The sequence below is a fragment of the Melanotaenia boesemani genome, chromosome 9, assembly GCF_017639745.1.
Source record: "Melanotaenia boesemani isolate fMelBoe1 chromosome 9, fMelBoe1.pri, whole genome shotgun sequence".
NCBI classification, from domain to species: Eukaryota; Metazoa; Chordata; class Actinopteri; order Atheriniformes; family Melanotaeniidae; genus Melanotaenia; species Melanotaenia boesemani.
In genome coordinates this window covers 9,761,774-9,784,533 of record NC_055690.1, presented here as the reverse complement: position 1 = coordinate 9,784,533, position 22,760 = coordinate 9,761,774, and the positions used below count along the sequence as shown (strand labels likewise).

General features: G+C 37.4%; 1 protein-coding gene across 2 annotated transcripts; it reads left to right on the top strand.

Moving 5' to 3' along the window:
• The first annotated feature begins 11,517 nt into the window (after positions 1-11,517).
• On the top strand, positions 11,518-22,142 carry klc3 (kinesin light chain 3). 2 transcript variants are annotated; one of them, XM_041994574.1, is made up of 16 exons: positions 11,518-11,590; positions 11,729-11,775; positions 13,027-13,068; positions 13,193-13,441; positions 14,674-14,739; positions 15,447-15,611; positions 15,829-15,904; positions 17,437-17,582; positions 17,682-17,764; positions 17,888-17,975; positions 18,291-18,392; positions 18,577-18,750; positions 19,202-19,301; positions 20,249-20,420; positions 20,509-20,575; positions 20,691-22,142. In XM_041994574.1, the coding sequence occupies exons 4-16, from the start codon at positions 13,232-13,234 to the stop codon at positions 20,772-20,774; spliced, it is 1,533 nt and encodes a 510-aa protein (XP_041850508.1). In that variant the 5' UTR covers positions 11,518-11,590; positions 11,729-11,775; positions 13,027-13,068; positions 13,193-13,231; the 3' UTR covers positions 20,775-22,142. The 2 variants fall into 2 exon arrangements, with proteins under 2 accessions (XP_041850508.1, XP_041850509.1); XM_041994575.1 differs by lacking the exon at positions 13,027-13,068 and having other exon boundaries at positions 11,520-11,590.
• Positions 22,143-22,760: the final 618 nt, after the last annotated feature.

The window sequence follows — 22,760 nt, the reverse complement described above, 5'->3', positions numbered from 1 at the left end:
TGCAGGTCAAACAGACCCAGATCTCTGCAGCTGCTTCGTGGAAAAGGCGCTTGGGAACAGTTATGTAAACCAGGAACAGTGTGTGAATCATTCATAATGAGTTTTATATGAATCTTCTCAGCAGAATCTTCTAACATGAAGACAGCTGAATATGTGGAGGTTATGGCGCTAACTATTTGATTGCTATTTGACTGAATGCGTGTTTGTTGTAGAAATTGCTGTAGGGAATAGTATGTTCAGGCTGAGCACAGATCAGATTGGAGAGTGAGCATAGTTTGGCAGGCTGTAGATACCTGCATAGTTCCTGTTACTCCACTGCAATAACCTTGCACTTATAACCTTGTACAAGCATAGTTTTATTTAGTTTCTTTCAAATTTGTGTTATAGATAGATAGATAGATAGATAGATAGATAGATAGATAGATAGATAGATAGATAGATAGATAGATAGATAGATAGATAGATAGATAGATAGATAGATAGATAGATAGATAGATAGATAGATTGAAAGATAGATAGATAGATAGATAGATAGATAGATAGATAGATAGATAGATAGATAGATAGATAGATAGATAGATAGATAGATAGATAGATAGATAGATAGATTGATTGATTGATTGATTGATTGATTGATTGACTGACTGACTGACTGCCATGGTGTTTTGAGAGAGAAGAGGTTTTTTCCTTCTGCCCTCTTTAACAAGCCATATAGTTTTTCTTGTACTGTGATTAACTTCAACATTTAATGCGTTAACTTAGGCCTGAAGAGTCTGAGATATAGCTGTTGACTTTTTTTCAGTTTCTCTGATCAATGCATGGCCTGATCTTGGGTTAGACTTGCAGGGACGTTCACTCCTGGGATGATGAATAATGAATAATCATTCTCTCTGCAGAATGACAGACTGCAGATAGTTTGGAAATGACCTTTTAGCCCTTCTCAGACTTATAGGCAGCAACAATTGCTTTTCTATTGCTAATGTCCTTCCAGAGTTGCAAAGTGCCAAAACTTCTCTTTTTATAGAGGTGCTCACACTTGCTGATGATCAATAAATCAAGTGCATTTGATTAGCAGAACCTGGCTGCTACTTACCTTCTTAATTACTGTGAGCAGCTTGATAGCAGTTGAGGATTGAGGCATTTAAAGGTTCACACAAGTGTTGCCAGGAGCAACTGGCAGACTTAGCCCAAAATTATATCCACTTACATATATACAAGCTCTTTCTTTGTACTTTCAGCATTAACCCACATATTTTATCACTGGGGTTCCTGCATTAACACAGACTGAATGAAAACAGACAAATGAATGATTTAGGAACTGAAATTAGCTATTTTATTCCACACATTCTGTAACATCTTGAGCTTTCTTATGGAAGATATCAAAGAAATGCAGCTGCAGTAGATTCAGGGTGCTCATTCCCTCTTTGGGTTCCTCAGATTTGACCTGGGCTAACACTTTTAGACATAGAAGTCCTGACCCAGCGCAGAAAAAAAATTATGTTAGCAGTTGGAGGATCCTACAAATAGACTCAGGCATTTGCAAGACAACTGTGTGGACATGTGTGGATACTAAGCTGCACGTGGCCAAAATTATGGGAATAGAGTGAGCAGGAATGAATAAAGAGTGATCTGATCTGATCTTGGTAATGACATCTGAGGCTTTTTGTAACAGAAAATGAATATGAGATGGTGATTTGTGTGGTCCTCATGTGATGTTGTCTAGAACTACACTGCTGGTGGGGTAAAGTAAGAAGTCAACATGACTTGACAACATTACTTGTTGTCTATCAACGGGATGGGCGGGTCGGGACATTTTTTTGTTTGTTTGGTTTGTTTGTTTGTTTGTTTGTTTGTTTGGTTGGTTAGTTGGTTGGTTGGTTGGTTGGTTGGTTGGTTGGTTGGTTGGTTGGTTGGTTGGTTGGTTGTTTGGTTTGTTTTTTGTGCGTTTTCAATGGGGCGGCTGTAGCTCAGGAGGATGACCAGTCATCTTCCAGCCAGAAGGTTGGTGACTGCATGACTACATTAAGTGCCCTTTGGCAAGACATCTAACCCCACATTGCCTCCTGATGTGCCTATAAGGGTATGAGAGTGTATGGGTGAATGTAATATGTAGTGTAAGTACTGTGGACTATGTAAGCGCTTTGTGTCAATCTAACCGATCCAACCTAAAAGGGTGGGGCTTGACACACTGCTATTCGTTAATTGGTCAAAAAAAGTCACTTCCTGTAAGACTTGGCATAAAAACAAAGAATGGATCCTTGTTTAGAGCAACAGATTTTCTTTTTGTTGATTAAATCTGTTTAAAATGTTAAGAAAATTATGAAGCACCAGCAAGTAGAAAGAACACAAACTGATGGATAACCTCCATTCTCCTCCTTTGTTTCTGAGTTGTATTTTGGTTATACTTTAAGGAGGGTGTTTGTGCTGTGATAGCATCTGGCTATTACGAAGCTGAAGCATCTATCGCTATCCAGCTGATACTCCGCCTCTCCTGTACGGTTATGGTTGGCTGTGGTAATGCAACGGAATTACAATTTACGAACCATATTCACACCCTAACCATCCTGACCTGCACCTGTTGGTGGAAACAAGGCAAAAGATGCTTCAAACTGAAGGGCTGTGGTGGGACATAAAATGCCATCATTTCCTTTTCATTTTATCAGTTTTTGTGAAAGATTGTGTGCTTCTCAAAATGCAACACAATGTGGTCAAACAAATACTTTATACTATCATAAGCCATGGTTGACAAGGAAAATACAAATGTAGGACTACAAGACAGAAGCTATCTGGATGAATGAATCAAAATTTATTCAATGAAACTCGAGGCGCAGCAATAGCAAGACTGAACATAACTGAAACTAAAATTAATTTACAAAACTAATAATAGACTTCAGGACAACTGACAAAAAACTAGAGAGATACAATAACAAACCAGGACAGGCCTGATGAGTCTCTGGCCAGGAGCAAAAGAAGCCAAGGAGCATTTATAGTGAGGGAACAACAAAACGAGGATCAGGTGTAAGATAGGAACAAGTATTAAACTCAACATGATACCATTGACCACTGGCGAATGAAAACATGTTTATGCCTGGAAGACTTTTGGCCTCTGAGGGCCACTGTCTATTCACAACTGTGCTTGTCTATGTCCACCTTCACTTTAGATGTCAGTAATTTTTACACACTGTACCTTTAAAGTTAGTCAGACTTGAAAACCTGAGAGATTGGAGGGAATAAGACTAGAAACGGAAGTCAAAGGAATTAATTTAAAAAACAGAACTAAAATCCAGAGGTTATGACAGACAGATGTCCTTACTCAGTGGGCCACCTTGGATATGCAGAAGAAAGGACCATCAATGGACCCCGTTTCAGAAAGCGGGTTTAGTGAAAACTCTGAATTAGTTGACTCCGAGTTAAGGGAAACTCTGGGTTTTCGGTTTCAGACTCCGTGAAGCTAACCTGCTCGCTGGCAGGTTTTCTTTAAATAACCCTGAGTTTCTCCTCCTCTTTGGCTGCAGCCAGCAAACTGAAGGAAGTGTCAGACATGACGTGTTGTTTTCTTTAAGAGTCAGTTGACATCGAAGCACAATTACTCCGCAGATATCTATGTCGGGAAAGGGTGAACAGACCCGGCTTGGATGTTTTATCATTCCCTCATGATTATTTGTTTGAGCGTTACCGTTTTTCTGCACAATCATTCATCTATCTGAACAATATTCTCAGCCCTCATATTGTTCATCTGACACATCGTGGACATGGTCTCAGTTCGGAGCAAGTTGTTTGTGTTGCTCTTAATTTTTATTTTATTTTATTTTATTTTTTTGCCGATGGAAGTTTCTTTATAACATTGACGAGGCTGGGCATAAAAAAAGCAACTCTTCCTTAGGTAACTGTCACTGTAGGATGTTATCAGACTGTCAACGAGAACAATCTGCCTACAATTAGGGATTACATTCTAGTAGGGTTGCAGTGCATAAACAATTATCAAACACCAAATTAAGAAATATCTTTTGAGAATATTAATACCAAGATACATTGAAGCAAAGATACAAATGTTTAATAAATGGAACACTTGAGAAAAAAAATAATACTATTTTCTGCCATGCCAGCTCATTCTTTTGCTGCCGCTACTGTATTGCTTTTTTTTTTCCAAAATACATGGTCATATTCTGCAAATCGCTGCTGTTGGGCACAAACCACCTATGTCCAAAACTGTTATTTTTCAATAAATGAATAAAACTTGGTTTTGTAATAATTAGACATAATGTCATTAAACTTGGTATTGTGTTTTACATCATATATATTTGGTTAAATATTTGTAAAACTACAGTCAGACATAAAGGGTGACCAATAATACTGATTTATAAAGAAAAAATAAAAATTATACATTTTGGACGTAGAAGGTTTGTGCCCGACAGCAACGATATGCATTCATTACTATTTCTAACTCCACTTGCGCAAAATGGGGGGGGGGGGGGGGGGGGGGGGCGACTCTTTGTTTAACCTGTTGCCATGGTGAATTGTGCACTCCGTGTTCTATTGATGAGGGCTTTTTATCTGCCCATGCATGCGCAGTTCTCAGGGGTAAATTAACTCAGTTCATTGAACTAATAGTTATTTCAGAGCCAATTTCTGAAGAATGCCTACGACTTGTGCATTCTGACTGAGTGGATGGTGATGCGGTACGGAATGTAGCCAATCAGAGAGCGAGCTGGCTGGGGAGCAAGGAAGTAAATAAAGTCTGTGTTCACACCGTCTGCAGTCTGTTATTTTTTTATTTTTCAGGATTGGCGTTTTCTGTTAACAATAGTCCCAAGACCACCATCATTCTTTTGTCATATATATATCCCCTTCATGCTGTGTGCTGTGTTTTCCGATTTTCTATGTTTCTTCTTCTTCGCTTTTTGCCGGTTGTTGTTCTTCTTCTTCTACGTTTCGACTTTTGTCCGGCTCGGAGGACTAGATTGTAGATGAGTTGCGGGACAGCATCATGTGTGTGTTGTTCTGTGATTACATTTTCATAGCACACCACACACAATACAATCAAAACTGATTTTTTTTTATCTTCAGGTGTGAGGTCTCGACCAGATAAAAAATCTCATAAGATTAAAAAAATTGTTATGTTGTACCCACTTTCTGAAACGGGGCCCAGATGATGTTGCAGATCCTGCGTGGTTAAATTTATATCATTAAAATATTTCTTTTAATAAGTTTTCCCTAATTATGAAGACAAAAACTGCCACATAGAAGTGTATTTACAGATATTAATCTTTATTAGATATCATATGACCCTGGTGTAATTCCACAATTACTGTGTGTTACAGCTGATTCCCATTTCAAAGCGTCCTTTGGGCAGTTAGCGACATACTAAGAAATGCCTTGTTTCTATGAAGATTTGGATCCTGATATAATTCCAGCTTAGTGACTTTGTGAAAGTTTTCATGATCTATAAAGAATAATGTTTTGCTTTCCCGAACATTACTTTACAGGGAAACAGCTGAATCATGGACTTGGTGCTTCCCAGGACAGTCATGATTAGTTCAAAAGGAAGTAAGCAAGTCAAAATATAAGCAAGTGCAGTCAGACCATCCCTCTGTGAAGGTAGCAGAGGTGAGCTGACAATGAAACATGAGCTACTTGTGAGGGGGCTCTGAGGGAAGCTCGGGGTGAACCATGAATTTCTATCTTTAGTGTCGCCTCGCCAGGTTCTCCAATGGCAGCTCTTCCTATTGAATTGCATCGACTCAGCTGTCAGTCCACCACTACCCTCCTCCCTCCTCCCTCAGTCATCCACCCTGTCTTAAGCAGATTGATGAAATTTAGATTTTAGTAGCATCCAATAGGACAGCTAAAACAAAGAGATGATGATAGAAAAGTGAGCTGTAAGAGTTTGATCTGTATGTAGCTTTAAAGAGCATAAGTGGGATTAACACTTTGTGATATATATGTCATGTTCAGCTTCACACGTGCATGAGATCTTGTGACATGCCTCCACTACTGTCACATGGAAGAAAGTCCACCAGGGATTTTTAGCCCCACTCATACAACTGTAGGGGTGGCAACACTGGCTCCGCAGTCCACCTCTTTGACCCAAACTAAAATGCATCAGCACAACCACAGAAACATCACAGTCATTGTTTCCAGGAATTTGGTGATCCAGTTGTACAAATTTCATTTTGTCCGCGTTTGTGGTTTACACCCAGTTTCCAACAAAACTCACCTTTCTCGCCATCTTCAGCTCCAGCTGGTGCATATTTACATGTTAACACACCAAATGAAGATCTTTGGAAAGAAGATCTATTCCTCTTGGATGGAAGAACATTTTCAGATATTTTCTGACTCCACAGATGAAAAACAATGTATAAGAGGGTAGAATATGGTTAGTGTTGGAGAATGTGTGGTAATTTATCTGTAAATCATTTTCATGTTTTTTGGGGATTGTCCAAGCATTGCTGGGTACTGGGTGCAGGTGGTGAGGAAAACATAACAAGATTATGGGATCTGAAATAGATGTGGATTTTAGTACTATTTATAAGTACAAGTACAGACCATATGGTCAATATGTCAGAAAGCATATTAGGAAGTAAAATATTTTTACTACAAATATTGCTGGTGGCCAATAAAAAATAACTCATAAATGTCTGTGTAAAGAGATCCCCACTGTTGATGACAGGTGTAAATAATTCAAGAAATACACATAATGGAAAACGTGATGTTCTCTATTCAACATATGTAAAGTTAAACTAACAGAAAAATATTTTCTTGGACTAGAGTTGAGTTTGACTGGTGGGGGAGATTGAACAATTGGAGGACTTACAATCTGTCCAGTAGGCTTCACATATTTTTTTTTTTATCTCTATTGGCCCATTTTATATATTTTGTGCCATGTCTTGTTTGCTTTTTTGTTTGTTTGTTTTGTTGAATTTTTTTTTGTTTGTTTGTTTTGTTTTTTCTTTTTTGTTCATGTTTCACTTGCTGTTATTGTTTTTTCTCTTTTTTATATATGAGGTGAAATGATCAATAAAAACTAAGTTTAAAAAAGATATCAAATGAAGATGAACATGGCAAACAACATACCTTTTCACCACCATGATGTTAACATGTTAACTTTATCTATAAAGTAAATAAAATTAAAATAAACTTGAGTTGACTTTTTAATACGAAGGGATTTGGGTAAATTCTGATCTATCTGATGTGGCAGATCAGAATTTGAAACTTACTATTTCTCTGATGTGCAATACATTTGAAAATGGTCTTGAAAATGTCTGTGCTGCGGTACATGTGTGAAAATGGCTTTATTCTAGTTAGTTAAAACAATTAAACCCCAACCAAACAAACTGAACCAGGTATTGATACAGCTGTGAAATTGTGATAATTGAATTTTGCTCCAGCAGGTTTCAGTTTTATTTTTGTTTATTTTGGACAAATATATTCTTGCTACAACTTGTGGGAAGGTAGAGTTAGACCATCAAACTTCACTCATACCCACATCGTTTATCATGTCTCTGCCTCTCACCCTAACCAGTTGAGTTGGATGTGGGTGGAGCTGAGTGGTACACCAGCGGGCCTCAGCTACATGCATTTGTTTGGCATTGAGATTCTGCTGCTTGAGTGAGACACCCAGTGGTTTTCTAAGGTCATGGTGAACTTGAAAGAAACCTTCTGAGTATAATTCAAATTTAACAGGAAGCTTTTTTTAACCTTAAACTTCACACAAAACTTCTGAGAAATTTTCAGGCATGCTTAGAAACCAGACACATGGTTGTCAAGTATGTGTTGTTCATTATTCCCATTCATTCTGTAAGTCATTCATTTCTAATTTTACATCAGTGGGACATTTGCCAAGACAGCTGTAGCCTGTGAACTCTGTGTGTGCATGTTTCTTTGTTGCATAATTCATTTGAACATATGTCTAGACACATTCTGTATCCGTGCAGTTTTCTCTATCATCTTCTTTTACTTTGCAGGTTCCTGTTCATGTCATTGCACTTGTGTTGATATTCCTTCTTGCTACTGTGTTGGGCACCAGTTGCAATATTTTATTACTGTGTAAAGCCCACTGCATTTCTAATCTCTGCATTAATCTAATTCTCTGACAGTTTCTGTGTTTGGTAGGTTTTCACTAAGCTCACAAAGTGGCAATAATAATAAGTAAACAGTTTTTACATTTCAGTTTAGTCTTTTTATGCATGTTCCCCACCTGCTACAAATCTGATCCCTTATGTATGTGTGAATTAAAAAAGGAAGGTGTAGATGAATAAGTAATGGTGATATTACTCCTATCAAGACTTTATTTCTGGCTGTGACACTGTGGCGGTATGCAGTGTTGTAAATGCATCCTCAAAGGGGGATGCTAAAGCTCTGCAGCTGTGAGGTGACAGCAAAATGAAACACTGTGAAATAATCCATCATGACAGTAAGCCAGTGGTCTCATTAGACTGAAGAGTGTGAAAGGACTTGCATGTGAATTTGAGGACAAAAACAATCACTTACAAAAGGGATGAGTTAAAGTTTTCTTTAACAAACCCTAACGGAAAAAAAATGAGTTTGCATTAAAGTGGCTCAATAGTTAATAACTTCAAAGTACTTAATAATGGAGACTTAACACTTATTATAAAGGTTTCCGGGCTTTATAGAAGGATTTAGAAGGCTGAACTGATTTAAAAGGGCTTAGATTTACACTCTGAAGGTTGTACAGGCGTACAGGTGTAGAGGCATTTGTCCTCTGTGGTCCCCAGTAAGGAAACCAGAATGACACCAGCTGATCCTGGTCATATTAAAAAACATAACAAGTAAATACACAAAAGTAAATATAAAGGAAATTACAGACTTCTGTACTGTTACTGTTACACCAAGTTCACCTTTTTAATGCTTGTGAATCCTGCAATCTTACTAGCATTAATTTCTGGACGGCCCAAAAATTCTTTGGAGGTTCTGTTTGGTTCCCCAATATCTGTTAACTCCCTTGCTTCTAATTTTGATAGTCAGACAAATTATTTCACACAGACTGCAAAGAGTCTAGGAGAAATTGTTTTTTTCTAAGTTCAGTTTTGATGCTCAAATCAAGTTTAGTTTTGTAGTTTCCAACTTTAGATCATCTAAAAAAATCAGCTTATTTTTTTCAAATGTATGCCCAGTTTGTGTCACCTGGTCCATTATAATTCACTCAACTCAGGTATCAGCCAGGGCTCCGTCTGCTGCCTCCATTTGGTTACAAAACTGCAGTTTTCACCTTCAGCATTATTTATATACCTGAAGGTCTTTTCAGACAGAGGCGCTTATCTCACTGAATCTCAGTTAGACTTTATAATAATGTAAAAATCTTCCTGCTCAATTTCAAAGCTTTAAATGCCTTGTCTCTAAATACATCTCAGACCTGGCGACCTTTACCCTCATGATCACGCTGAGATCCACAAATAGCACACATCTAACTGTTCATATATCAGGGAGATCAGGACTTTTTCACATCTCTAGCTACCTTATAATCCTTTAAAACTGTCCTCTTTGTGGAAACCTTTAATAATGTTTATCAAACATTTGATCAAACATGTTATTTTATGTGTTCTTGTAAACATCTGACCTAACTCAACTTAACCACTGGTGCAAAGCATTTTATAACATTGTTGAAAAAAGTGGTTTAATGATAATTTTATTATTATTATTATTATTATTATTGTTGTTGTTGTTGTTGTTGTTGTTGTTGTTGTTGTTATTATTATTATTATTATTATGAGAGTTCTTAAATTTGACTCTAAACCAGTCCGAAATAATCAGTAATTTAATTTAAGTTCCTGCCTATGACTGCTTCTGCTGACAAACAATCTTAATCCAAAACACATTTCAGTCTAAAGTTATCATGAAGTTCATTTGGCATCATCCTGCTTGGTGTTTATGTCCAAATCATCACACTTGAAGGCAGTTTCTTCTAAAGGTAATCTCTAGTTGGTCTTATGACCTTTTTAGTCTCTCAGAACTTCAATGAGAAGGATAAACCATGACGTGCTTCAGTATCATATTTTGCAACTGTACAATCCATACTGCTTGCACACAAAACAGGCTGACTGCTTCACTTTTGTCATTTATTAAAATTAATTTGTTAGCGTTACAGAAGAAGAAAATGAAGTATTAGATGTATTTACGATCAAGGTTGTTGAGTAAAATTATAAACAAGGTATTATTTTTGTTCTAGGTGATGGTCCAGTTAACATGTTCAAAAGGAAACTTCCATAAACACACATGTAACAAGGTCAGCAAACCAGACATAAATGTGTTTGTTAAGAGTTCACAAACCTGCTGAGCTTCTGCCTCACTGAGTCGCTATAAATGAGTCCTACCCTAAGTCAAAGTAACTGTATCCTAAAACCTTGCTCTTAAATCTTAACTAAGGTGACATGTATAAGACTAATCTAGATCCCACACGCTGCCCTCTAAATCATACACACAGACCCCCCAGTTAATCTGAGTTGATGTTAATCTGTGACAAGGCAGCAGAAATACAACCTTTGAGAAAACAAAGCAGATGCACAGACATTTAAATAAATTAGGAAATACCCTGACTGCAGACTGACTACTGCACATCTTGAAGTTATAGATAATCGTGCTACTCTATGGAATGACCAATACTGGCAGAAAATGTATAAATGGCAATCCAACATTCAAATCCAATAGATATCCTTAACACATATAATGGAAAAATATTACGCTGTCATTTATTAGGATAACATACAGGTCAACACATTTCTGTCGGCTAGATCCAGGCAGTTCGTCTGTCTGGCAGATAGGTGGCCTCGTCTCTGGTAGGACATCACGGTCAGCCCTGATACCGCGGTGTATGATGGGAAATATAGGATCAGGTAAGCTCCACCATCCACCGCCTCGTCAAGTATGGTAAAAATAACGGTATCCAAACCGGAAGTTATGAGATGTTGTTTTCATTATAAAATACAAATATTTCTTTTAATCTAATTTCATTTCAAGATGATCAACATGCTGTTGATGCCAGCCTATATAAAAAGAAAAAAATATATATATTTATTGTAAAAACGTTAATATTTAGTATGCGACCAATTATTGTAATTGCTAGTTGTATATGTTAGGATGTTGTCTGTCACCAGCGGCTCCCAAAGTTTTCTGCAGTGCACACTTTTCATTGAAAATAACAGACCACCACCACCACATGTACCCCAGTGCTTATTAAATTAAAAGGAGCAGTACACTTTAGGCCACAGGTTGACTTGTGCTTCCAGAGATAAACAACACAAATATATAAATGTTCTCCATGGATCGCCACCTTGCCGTGGTGGAGAACCTTGTGTGTTCCAATGAACCTGAGAGCGAAGCTTTCTGGAGGGTGGGGTCATCCTTGGGCAGTAAGTATATATATATATATATATATATATATATATATATATATATATATATATATATATAAATCAGAATATAAATTCAAACATTTGCAGTTTAAAAATGCAATATTTTCACAAAATTTGTTCAACTTCAATTTTGTGGTTGTAAACCGGAAGTATTAAAGTGATGCTGTTACCTTGATGCAGCCTGCGATGACAAGAGGAGCTGGGAGTCGAGGAGGCGACAGGTGAATGATTTACAACCTCCAGTTTTCATCGTCTCACCTGTTCATTTTTAAATAAACTCAAAGAAATTTGTGAGTGGAAATATTCCGCTGTTATTGACGGGTTCGGCTTTACTAATAAAAAAAATCATTTTACTTCAGAGTGAACAAAAAGGCGTAACCACGCTGCAGGAGCCTGGACTTAGCAGGTAGGCTATAAATAACTTTTTGTTGTTGTGCGTTTAAACGCTAGTCTGCGTGTGTGTTTATTTATGTCTGTGTTGAATAGGACGGAATCAGCAACCACAGTTTTGTTTGTAGCGTCTGCACCCGGTGATGTTTCACTCACAATGTGCAAGTTAAATGAATTAAAACTGTATCAGACAAGACCAGTTGTTTTTTTGCTTGCTGAGAGGTTTGTGTTGGCTTTAGTTTAGCGTAAAAATACATTATTCTTCACACGTAAACTGACGCTGAGGCCTGTTGCGCCGCCCACAATAAACAGAGCTCAGACACTGCGTGTGCGCGCGCACCTGCACGTTCTCTGGTTTCTGCAGTGTGAAATTAACAATATCAACAGTCTGATCAGACAGGAAGATACAGCACAAACCTTGTGTCTTTTAACTGTCAGATTTTCTTTCATTATTATTTTTTATAAATGATTAGATTTTTATCATTTACCGTTGTTTGGATGGACGGACAGGCACATCCCGTAAATGCACATGTGGGATTATAATACCACCGGACACAGACACATGAAAAGCCTCTCCACCACCACACAGCCTTGTTTGCTCTATTAATAATGACAGTAATTGTAGTCTTAGTAGATGTAGTTGTTTTGGACCTTTTCTGGTTGTTTTGCATCAGTTAATGGTTGTTTGCATGTTTTTGTATCTGCTCGGTGTTTTGTTCTGATTATTATTATGAGTTCATGGATCTTGCCATCTGCATCAGTCGACCACCCACATGTCGGGGAAAATCTAGAAAGAAAACATCAAGCAAGGACATGGAACTGAAAAGCAAAGTGGATGTTTGTTTTAAGCAGATACATTACAGGAAAATTGCATGTAGTTATTTACATGTCCATCATAGATTAAACTGTCAACACGCCCTGAAAGCTTAGTGCTGCTGGCCCAGTACCTAAATGCAAAAACCACAAAGCTGATATGTTACAGATGTGGGTGTCTTTGTGGTTATTTGGTGTCTGTATGTGGAGAATTTAATGATGATAATTTTATTTAATTTCTAATCATGCAATGTGTTCTACTTAGTTAAAACTGTCTGTCTTGCATATATAATGTGATTTCCTCTACAGTCTCCCAGCCACATCTCCACCATCTATGGCCCAAGTTTACATTTTCTTTTCGCCTTTATCCCATGCTGATCTCTTCTCTTCCTAATGATGATGTTTAGTCAAGTTTCTGACAGCTGTTATGATGTTTTTGTCTTTCTTATTGCAGAAGACTGCAACACAGTATCCCCTCTTGTTGCTGAAATTCACTGTAAGAACAGCCAGAGAACTAATTCATCTCCCCTCTTTGCCTTTTTGACCACCTTTGCAATCATGTCCATTACAATACTTTAATATTGTTCTAATATTTCATGTGCACTTCGTGCTGTTCTCAGGTTGTTTGCTGTGAAAGGAGGACCCTCAGAGTGGGAATCATGTTGTCGGCGGAGGAGATTCTGTGCAGCACACAGCAGGTGATCGCAGGATTGGAAGCACTGAGAGGAGAGAACCGGAGCCTGTTGGAAAGCCTCCAGGAGGCAATGGAGAGCCGACCCGTGGTGGAGAGCGGTAGCGTTGAGAAGGAGAAGAGCGGCATCATCCGCCAATCACTGGAGAGGATAGAGCTGGGGCTGAGTGAGGCGCAGGTACAAACAGAGCAAATTATGATCAGATCCAAGCCTTCATCAGCTTCATTGTGTTCTGCAACTTTGAATGTCATAACTAGAATTTTAATGCATTGTTTAAATTCTGGTCCTCAAGGGCCTGCATGTTTTAGAAGTTTCTCTGTTGCAACATACGTGACTCAGATTAGTGGGCACTTAGCTGAGACTGAATTAGGTGTGTTGCAGCAGAGAACCTCTAAACCCTGCAGGACACTGGCCCTCGTGGATCAGGACTGAGGATCTGATGTTGGCTGAAACAAGTCTGTAATAGCAAAATGATTTCACCGACTCAGGAGCATCTGTAGGAATGTTGACCAGTAATCTGTCCAGTGGTCAGGCTGCTGATCTACTGCAGGTGTGCCACACAAGTTACTACGGACCAAAGTGAGCCAGAAAACCAAGTTAAAGTAGACCTTTGCAACTTGAATCAAGATAACTGGTTTTCGTGTGATAAGATGCAGATTAAAAGAAAAAATCTTTAAATGAAGACACTACTTTGTCTTTAAATAAACATGTAACTTCTTTTTCCAACCCTCAGCAACAGACAGTTAAATTTAATAATCTTTTTTAAATTAAACCAGCTTATAATGTTTTATAATATTTGATCAAACTGCCATTTTGTCCAAACAGTAATACATTAAATAGAAATTGTATAAATCAGGCTCCCTCTGGTGCTTCTACTGAGATTTGATGAGTCAACTTTTCCTGACAACCAGAGAGGAGGAGTCTGCAGATTGCATTCCTAAGTTTTGTTTCAAATTTAAGGAAAGTTGATATCGTACTGATCTTATTTCAGAAACAGGCAGCAGGTCCAGCTTTAGAGAACAACATTATTGATTACTGTAAAATTGAAAAAATAACACAACTGTGTTGTTTAAAACAAATAAAAAAAATGAGCTGTCAAAAATATTAGAAATTTGTTAGAAATCAGTGAAAGTTGCTTTAAACACAACGTCCAAAAGAACCTTATTTACCAGGCCAAGTTTATACTGTAACATGTCACACAGATGTCTTTATGAGTGAGGGATATATATATATATATATATATATATATATATATATATATATATATATATATATATATATATATATATATATATATATATATATAAGCATTTTATACATTGTTTAATTGTGACATCTGATGTGTCTGATGTCTGCATTAAATTGGATCATTTTAACGTATATTATTTATATGTTATTACTTTCTACAGGTGATGATGGCTCTGTCAGCTCATCTTGGTTCACTGGAGGCAGAGAAGCAAAAGCTCCGAGCACAGGTGAGTTTCTGCAGATAAACAATAAATACATACATACAGGTGCATCGCAGTAAATTAGAACATCACCAAAAAGTTTTTTTTTTTTTCATTAAATCAGTTAAAAAAGTGAAACATGTGTTTTATATATGGAGTTGACACACGCAGCCAAAAGATATCCAGAATTTCAGTTAATAATCTGTTTTCTTATTTGTCTGATTATTCTGATTTTCTGACATACTGAATTTTGAGTTTTATTAGCTGTAACTTGTATTCAGCAACATGATCCGTCTGTGAGCGGGAATCTAAATAATCACGTTTCACTTGTTAGATTGATTTAGTGCAAAAATCTACCTTTTGTTGATATTCTTATTTATTTAGATGCACCTGTACATGCAAATGTTTCATTTAAAGAATTTGTAATAATTAAAATTTGAGTTGTTTTCCTTCAAGTTTTTTCTCACTCAGATCCTCCCTTATCTTCTCATCATCATTGTATTTTTTTTCCTATTCTACCTCTTTTTCTGAATATATCCTCGTCCTCTCATCTCATAGGAGGTCTTGTTTTACCTTCTGTCTGTCTTCTCTTTTCCTATTTTATGCCTTTCTACACCTTTTTCTTCCCAAGCCTTGTTCTCCATCTCATTTCTTCTCTTTGTTGCTTCCTTCTTTATTTCAAAATGTTCTTCTATTTTTCTAATTTGCTCTTTTTCCCTTTCCATTGACTTTAGGTGCGGCGTCTCTGCCAGGAGAACCAGTGGCTGAGGGACGAGCTGGCCGGTGCTCAGCAGCGGCTGCAGGACAAAGAGCAGGAGGTGGTCACCCTGGAGGAGCAGAACCGACATCTGCAGTTTATGTCCTCCATACGGAAATATGACCAGGATGAGCCGCCACTGGTGAGAAGGAGCAACCAGAGTTTTCTGTTACTGTGTTCCACCCGTTCTTGTCTGATATTTTAACCATCATCAACATCAATTCTCTTCTTACTTTACTTCTTACAACTCCTGATAGAAACATCTGGCTCAACAGCTGTGTGCTGTTATTGGGATAAAAGTAAACAGAACTTTAAAATAGATGTAAAAAGTCCGATTGAGTGCACGTTTCTGTTTTCAGGATGACAAAGACACTTCAACTAACAAGGAGTCTCTGGATGACTTGTTTCCAGCTGAGGATGAGGAGCAGTCACAGAGTAAGGCTCTGCTGGGGGTGAAATGTGGGTTTCTTGCAGACTTAAATGGCTCTCTGCCAAATACAAGAGTTAAAATAAATGTTCATTTTAAAAAAAAAAAAGACACATTTTTACTGCAAAACCTATTTGACTCTTAGAAACAACTTTCAATCAACAGAAATGTTAACATTTTTTTTGCTCTTATGTTAAGAGAAAAAGCTGAACCTGTGTCACCAGAGTACACAGATCTACACAACTCATCACAAATGATTGAGTCTGGAGCTGAATCAGCTGCTGAGCTGTGATGTTTGTTGTCATTGAAGTGGCCCTGTCCTTAATGATCTTTGCAAAGAGATACATATCTTTGTAGTCCAGTTTTTTTCATCCAGTCCAGTTTATGTATTTATAAAGTTTTTTTAGTCCAAGTTTAGATGTTTCATTATTTTAGTAAAAGATTCTTTTGTGTATTGCCCATTTGTGAACGGCCTTACTCTCCCGAGCTGGCAGCATCCTTGGCAATGAGCATGAATGAATCTGTCCACGCAGAGTTACTGTATTTTCATCTAGTACCAGATGAGAAGGGCTGAAGAGCTGACGTGTTTAGACAGAAATTACATCATATTTATGTGTAAATTAGTTTAAACTTCTCTTCCATTTACAGCTGATTTAACCAGTCTATTTCAAGCGTTGAGGTCACATTTTAAACATCTGCCTCACATGCAGTAAAAATTGGTTTGCTGTATACAGCAGCGACATCCTCCTCAGAATTGGGGCGGCATGACTTAGTGGGTAGAGTGGTCGTCCTGCAGCCCAAGGGTTGCCGGTTTGATCCCGGCCCGATCAAGCTCATGTAAAGGTGCCCCTGAGCAAGACATCGAACCCCTAATTGCTCCTGATTGGTCATGGTTAGCGCCTTGCATGGCAGCTTCCGCCATCAGTGTGTGAATGTGTGTGTGAATGGGTGAATGTGAGGTACATGTAAAGCGCTTTGGATAAAAGCGCTTTACATATACATACCATTTACCATTTAGAATACAACACGGTGAAGATTTATAACAGAACATTCTTTCTTGAAAAAATGAGTGAAGAGACATGGGGCTAGTGTTCATATAATATGGTCAGATCTTAAGAAGAACAAGAAAATTAGCAAAAGCAACTGTATTGGACAGGAAATGTAAATATATTTACTGTGGTCATGTGCATCAAAAGAAGCAAGCAGGGTCGCCTTGTTGCGTGATCAAAATCTTTGTGGAAACTTTACATTTTCAACATCTAGGTTGAAGGAGGTTTTTGTTGGTTCTCAGCAAACAGTAACATGCAAAAGGAAAAACACTACTTTCATTAAATTTCCAATTATTCCAGCATTCGCCATCCAGTGAGTCAGACTAAATCATGGCTTTAGGTGACATTTCCTGTTCTAAAAGCTTTTAAAACTAATATCAAATCTTTAAGTATTTCCATGTGAAGACGAAATTGAGTAAACATTTGAATTATTTATTTAGGCAGGAAGAACTGAGGCTGTTTGCATTTAACTGGAAGTTTTCTTGTTTTAGTGTCTCAGCCCCACCACAGCAGCGCAGCAGCTGCAGCCCAGCAGGGTGGCTACGAGATTCCTGCACGCCTTCGAACGCTCCACAACTTAGTCATCCAGTATGCATCCCAGGGACGGTATGAGGTCGCTGTACCTCTCTGCAAACAGGTGACGGTTTCTTCCATCTCTGCTGGTCTCCCATCAGATTCAAAGGAAAACGTCAGACTGTCAGCTGATCCAACGTATCTGATGATTGTTTCTAAACAGGCTTTGGAAGACCTGGAGAAGTCCTCAGGCCACACCCACCCAGATGTAGCCACCATGCTGAATATACTAGCACTGGTGTACAGGTGAGCAGTTACCATGACAAAAAAGGCTAAAGATTACCACCCACCCCTAAGGTTATCTGGGACAGGTGATTGTATTGTTTTATTTTTGTTAAATGAAATGTGATTTTTATGTTTTTGCTACAGAGATCAGAACAAATACAAAGAGGCAGCCAACCTGCTGAATGATGCGCTGGCTATCAGGGAGAAAACTCTAGGAATGGATCATCCTGCTGTAAGTAATCAATGACAATTTATGAGACAGTTGAAACTGATTAAACTGCTTTTTTTAATCCTTTTTTGGTTTTCTATTATATAGTCTATCATATAGTTTTCATTCTCTTTTTTTTAATAGTGAATAAAGTGTAAAAGTCAAAGTTTATTAGTCAAAAGACACAGCATACATTTAATACTCATGTTGATTGTTGCTTTATACATATAGCTAAAATTCTTCTTTCATGTATTTTGGTGAAGACTTGATGAAGACTTTTTTACAGTAACAGTGTGCATGTGCTGTGCATTGTGTGTGTGTGTGTGTGTGTGTGTGCAGGTGGCGGCAACGCTCAACAATCTGGCGGTCCTTTATGGAAAAAGGGGAAAGTACAAGGAAGCAGAACCTCTTTGTAAAAGAGCTCTGGAAATCAGAGAGAAAGTAAGAAAGCACAAAACATAACGTTTAGTCAGTAACATTAAACCGTTACATCTGCAGACCTTTAAGTTGTAATGAAATACATATTTATTGTTGAACTGGGACTGCTCAGGATTTTGTGTCCTTTATGAGATTTGGTGATTGTGACCCTTCTTACTGCATTGCTTGTATGTGAACATGTGCTCAGGTTCTGGGAACAGACCATCCAGATGTGGCCAAGCAGCTGAACAACCTGGCTCTGCTGTGTCAGAACCAGGGAAAGTACCAGGAAGTGGAGCAGTACTACGAACGCGCTCTTCACATCTACCAGAGCAAGCTCGGACCAGATGATGCCAACGTGGCCAAAACCAAGAACAACCTGGTGAGAGGAGACCTTGATGTCTGATTTATACATAAAGTCTGTATTTCCACTTTTTAAAATCTCTAAGTTTGATATTTTACATTTAATTTAACCATTTGTAAAACAGCAGAGTGATAAATACATTTCTCTTAGCCAGGCAACTGTTTATGAATACAGCTGAGTTGAATCAAGTCTAATTGGACAGTTTTAAGCTTGTTCATGTATGCTTTAGAAGGGCCTTTTCCAGTGTGAATTTGCACAATATTAATGAACTTGACTAGATTAAAACATTTGGAGGATGCAACATCACTGCAGGTTTTTCACTATGTTGACAAATTTAAGTATAAACAGACCTTTAAGGATCTTTTTTGAAAATTGATGATAAAACTAAATTAAATTTAAGAGCTTTTTCTTTTGTTTTACCTCATTTTAATTCAGTTTTTACTTAATCAGGTTTCTGTATATCTTTCAGGCATCGTGTTATCTAAAACAGGGGAAATACAGACAGGCTGAAGCTCTTTACAAAGAAATCCTGACCAGAGCTCATGAAAAAGAGTTTGGATCTGTGGAAGGTACAGTCATAACGGTATCACTGTGTTTGTTTGTTTGGTTTTTATCTTTTATTATTTATCAGATTAAGTTTTCTCTGTTTCACCAATGCTGTAAATTTCCTTTAACTTCATTTCACAACATTAATCTTGAGTTTCGGGTTATAACAAATGATTTCTAAATCATGTGAGAAGCATAAACTAAACTATGTTAATACTAAAAATAACTTAACTTTTTTTTTTCTTATAAGCTTTATAAGCTTTTTACTCATACTTTCTGATATTTCTCAGTCTTCACACATCTGGAATAAAAGTGTGACTATTTTAGTTTTAATCAACATCACTGTGGTGGTAAAAGTCTACAGGAAAATGTTGAATCATAGTGGAACAGTAATGTTAGTAGAAAAGAGGCAGTTTGCCAACACTGGTACTGTGATTATCTTTCAGTAAATCTCCCTTCAACCTCTTAAAACCCTGCAATTTTGGCCTACAACAGGTTTTTATGGATGAAAGACTTGTTGTGGACCAACTATTTTACTGGACCACTTTTACTGGAGAGGATGTAACAGGACAGTTTTTGTTACATCATCATCATCATAATCATCACCATCATCTGCTACTGGAGTATAGTATGACTTCAAAGAGTAACTGCATTTGTGGTTTGAAAAATTCACATCTAAAAAAAAGCTTTATTTCCAGTGGTGTCTAGCATGTAGGTACTTGGAAGGAAGACTGGGTTAAAAAACTCATTTAATTGTCATGTTCCACCTGCGAGACATCTGAAACCAACGGGTTAAGTTACAGAGACATTAAATTCTCGGAAGTAATCAGCAAACTTTTCACAAATTATAGATGGAAATTAATTTTTGACACATAATATATTATAAAAAATGTATACTTTTAGGGTAACATGTAATCAAAGTGTAGTAGCTGTTATGGTCTTGTGCATAAAGTGGTTTTCTGTCCACCAGGTGATGGTCGTCCCAGCTGGTCCAACACAGAGGACAGTAGCTCAACGCAGGACGGACTAAAACGCAGCGGATCCTTCACCAAACTCAGAGAGTCGATACGCCGAAGCAGCGAGAAGCTGGTCCGCAAGCTGAAGGGAGTTGGGATGGAGGAAATGACCCCAAGGAATGCTGGGTAATATTCTGCGACATGGACATTGAACTTCTACTGTGAGCTGAAACCAGACACAGTTTAACTGACCTTTTATTTATTTATGTTTCAGGATGAAAAGGGCAAACTCTCTGAATGTGTTGAATGTTGGAACCAGGGAGAATCAGGATAGCACCCAGGTGGGAAGACAATCCACGCCTTTAAGATTCCTCCATATATGAATTTATCCGTACATCCACTCCACAGAAACGTGCAACATGAAAGCGTCCATCATTTCTTTGTTTTGTTCCTTAGTCGAGCCATCTGACAGATAGTCGAGGCCTGAGCACCAGCACGCAGAGTCTAACGAGACGAAGCTCGCTTGGTGGGACCAGCTAACAGAAACACACACCAACACAGCACATAAAGGATAACTGGAAAGAAGTTTTCACACACCGACTGAACCTGCTGCTACGAATCGAGCTGGATTTACCCGCTCTGTGGTCCGAAATCTTCCATACAGCAAAATTATGACACGTTTGTCTTCAGTAGCATTTGAGAAAGAGGAAGGATAATTTATACACCTAATATTACACTATATTACCTTTCCTATATTACCCATCACTAGACATTTCTGTTTTTTTCTCCTGGTTTATAAGTTTATAGTTTATAAAACTGTTGCATTAAAGAAATAATTTTAGACTTAAAATACCAATTTACATAGAAAAGGAACTTTAGTTTTTATATAAAATGAAATTAGAAATACAACCAGTCATATTGGAGGTGGCTTTCCTCATCTTAATGCATCGTAGTGATGTTTCTATTTAAAAAAATGTTTAAAATTTTATTAAATGAACAGGGTCATTATTATTTCAAACTATTTCTAAAAAACTTTATTAAAGACAATCACAGGGAATCATTTACATGATTAGTAAAACAGGAATGTTGTTGTAAATTGTACATTTTAAACCAGCTCACGAGGGAGAAGTGATGCGATCAAGTTTACACTTTCGGTGGTTTTAATGTGATGATGTGCATTGTCTTTTAAACGTGCAGCTTATTTTAATTATTATCCATTCTTATAGTAAAACACAAATGTGTTTTTATCAATGTCCACTTCTGACATTCCACTTTATGAAAATAAGGAAACATAAATGTGAGTTGCATCATCGAAAACAGACACCAGCTCTTTAAAAAAGCACACATCTGACTGTAGAGATGAAACTCTGTATACAGTGGATATTATTGCACATAAAAACAGTATGTTATAATGTAACATACTGTATGAAGTAAAAATATTCTGCAATATTTATTGATGTAAATCAAAACAGTTCTTTAGAGATTTTTGTATTTAGTCTTCATGCATTTGGAGTTTCTGCTAACCACATTTGTTGTTGCAGGATGAAAATATCCAGTTTTATTCAGGCAAATAAGCTCACAGTAACACGACCTATGAAGCTAAACTCAGACTAAATAATAATCTAGGAGTAAATCACAACTTCAGTTGTAACTGGATTTGCAGAAAAGTTTGTCCTTCGGTGGAAAAAAAAAACATGCACATTAAAATCGCAGAGGAATATTTACTGAGAAGTACGTGAGTAGTTAGCGACTCGCATGCTAAATGGTGAAAATGTGCCGTCTGTTGGGCCATTCCAAGCAGCAGGTAGTTATTGGTCTATCAGAAATACTACTTGATTCTCCAAACTGAGTATGTGCTGACTGCTGAATACTACAACTACCATAAGTACTTTCCATAATCCCAGTTTTTAAAAAAATCCCTTTAAAGGAGTCATTTATAACTGACTGGGTATTGCAGTTGAGGAGATGAATCACAGACCAAAACCTACGAAGCCAAAACCTAAAAGGGAAATCCAACTATTGAGTCCCATTTCATATTTTAATTTTAGATTTTTTTTTTTAAGTTAAAGATTGTAGTTTTATTCAGTGGAGAGAAACTTTAAAGTTTTATTCACTCTGTGCTGTGACTCCTATCGAAAGAGAACATCATTACAGTAACCATTTACGTGGTAGGTTGTGGTTTGCAGGGTTTATAATCGTTAACAGATGTGGTTGCTGACTAAATGCTCCATTCTTTGTTCTCAGAAGAAAATCTGCTTTACTAATCAGGGAGCAAGGATCAGAAATTTATAACCAGTCTACATTACAACATGGCTCTTTTTCAGGTGGGTTCTGCAATAAGCAGGTATGCCTCTAAGTTGTCAGCTAATAGTAGAAATATGACTTAACCTACGTTATTTCATAGAGTAATTTCTAATCGTTTCACTGAAATGCCTGAAATCAACAAATTGCCACTCACTAATATAGTTTAAAAAATCCTTTTTAAGCAAATTTGTTGGAAATTTAAGTTAGTTGATTGAAATACAA

Excerpts from the sequence above, each read along its gene's own strand:
- klc3 (XM_041994574.1), top strand. The coding sequence starts at position 13,232 with ATGTTGTCGGCGGAGGAGATTCTGTGCAGCACACAGCAGGTGATCGCA. Across the intron at positions 15,905-17,436 it reads GGATGAGGAGCAGTCACAGA|TGTCTCAGCCCCACCACAGC; the intron begins GTAAGGCTCTGC and ends TTCTTGTTTTAG. Across the intron at positions 20,421-20,508 it reads ATGACCCCAAGGAATGCTGG|GATGAAAAGGGCAAACTCTC; the intron begins GTAATATTCTGC and ends TTTATGTTTCAG.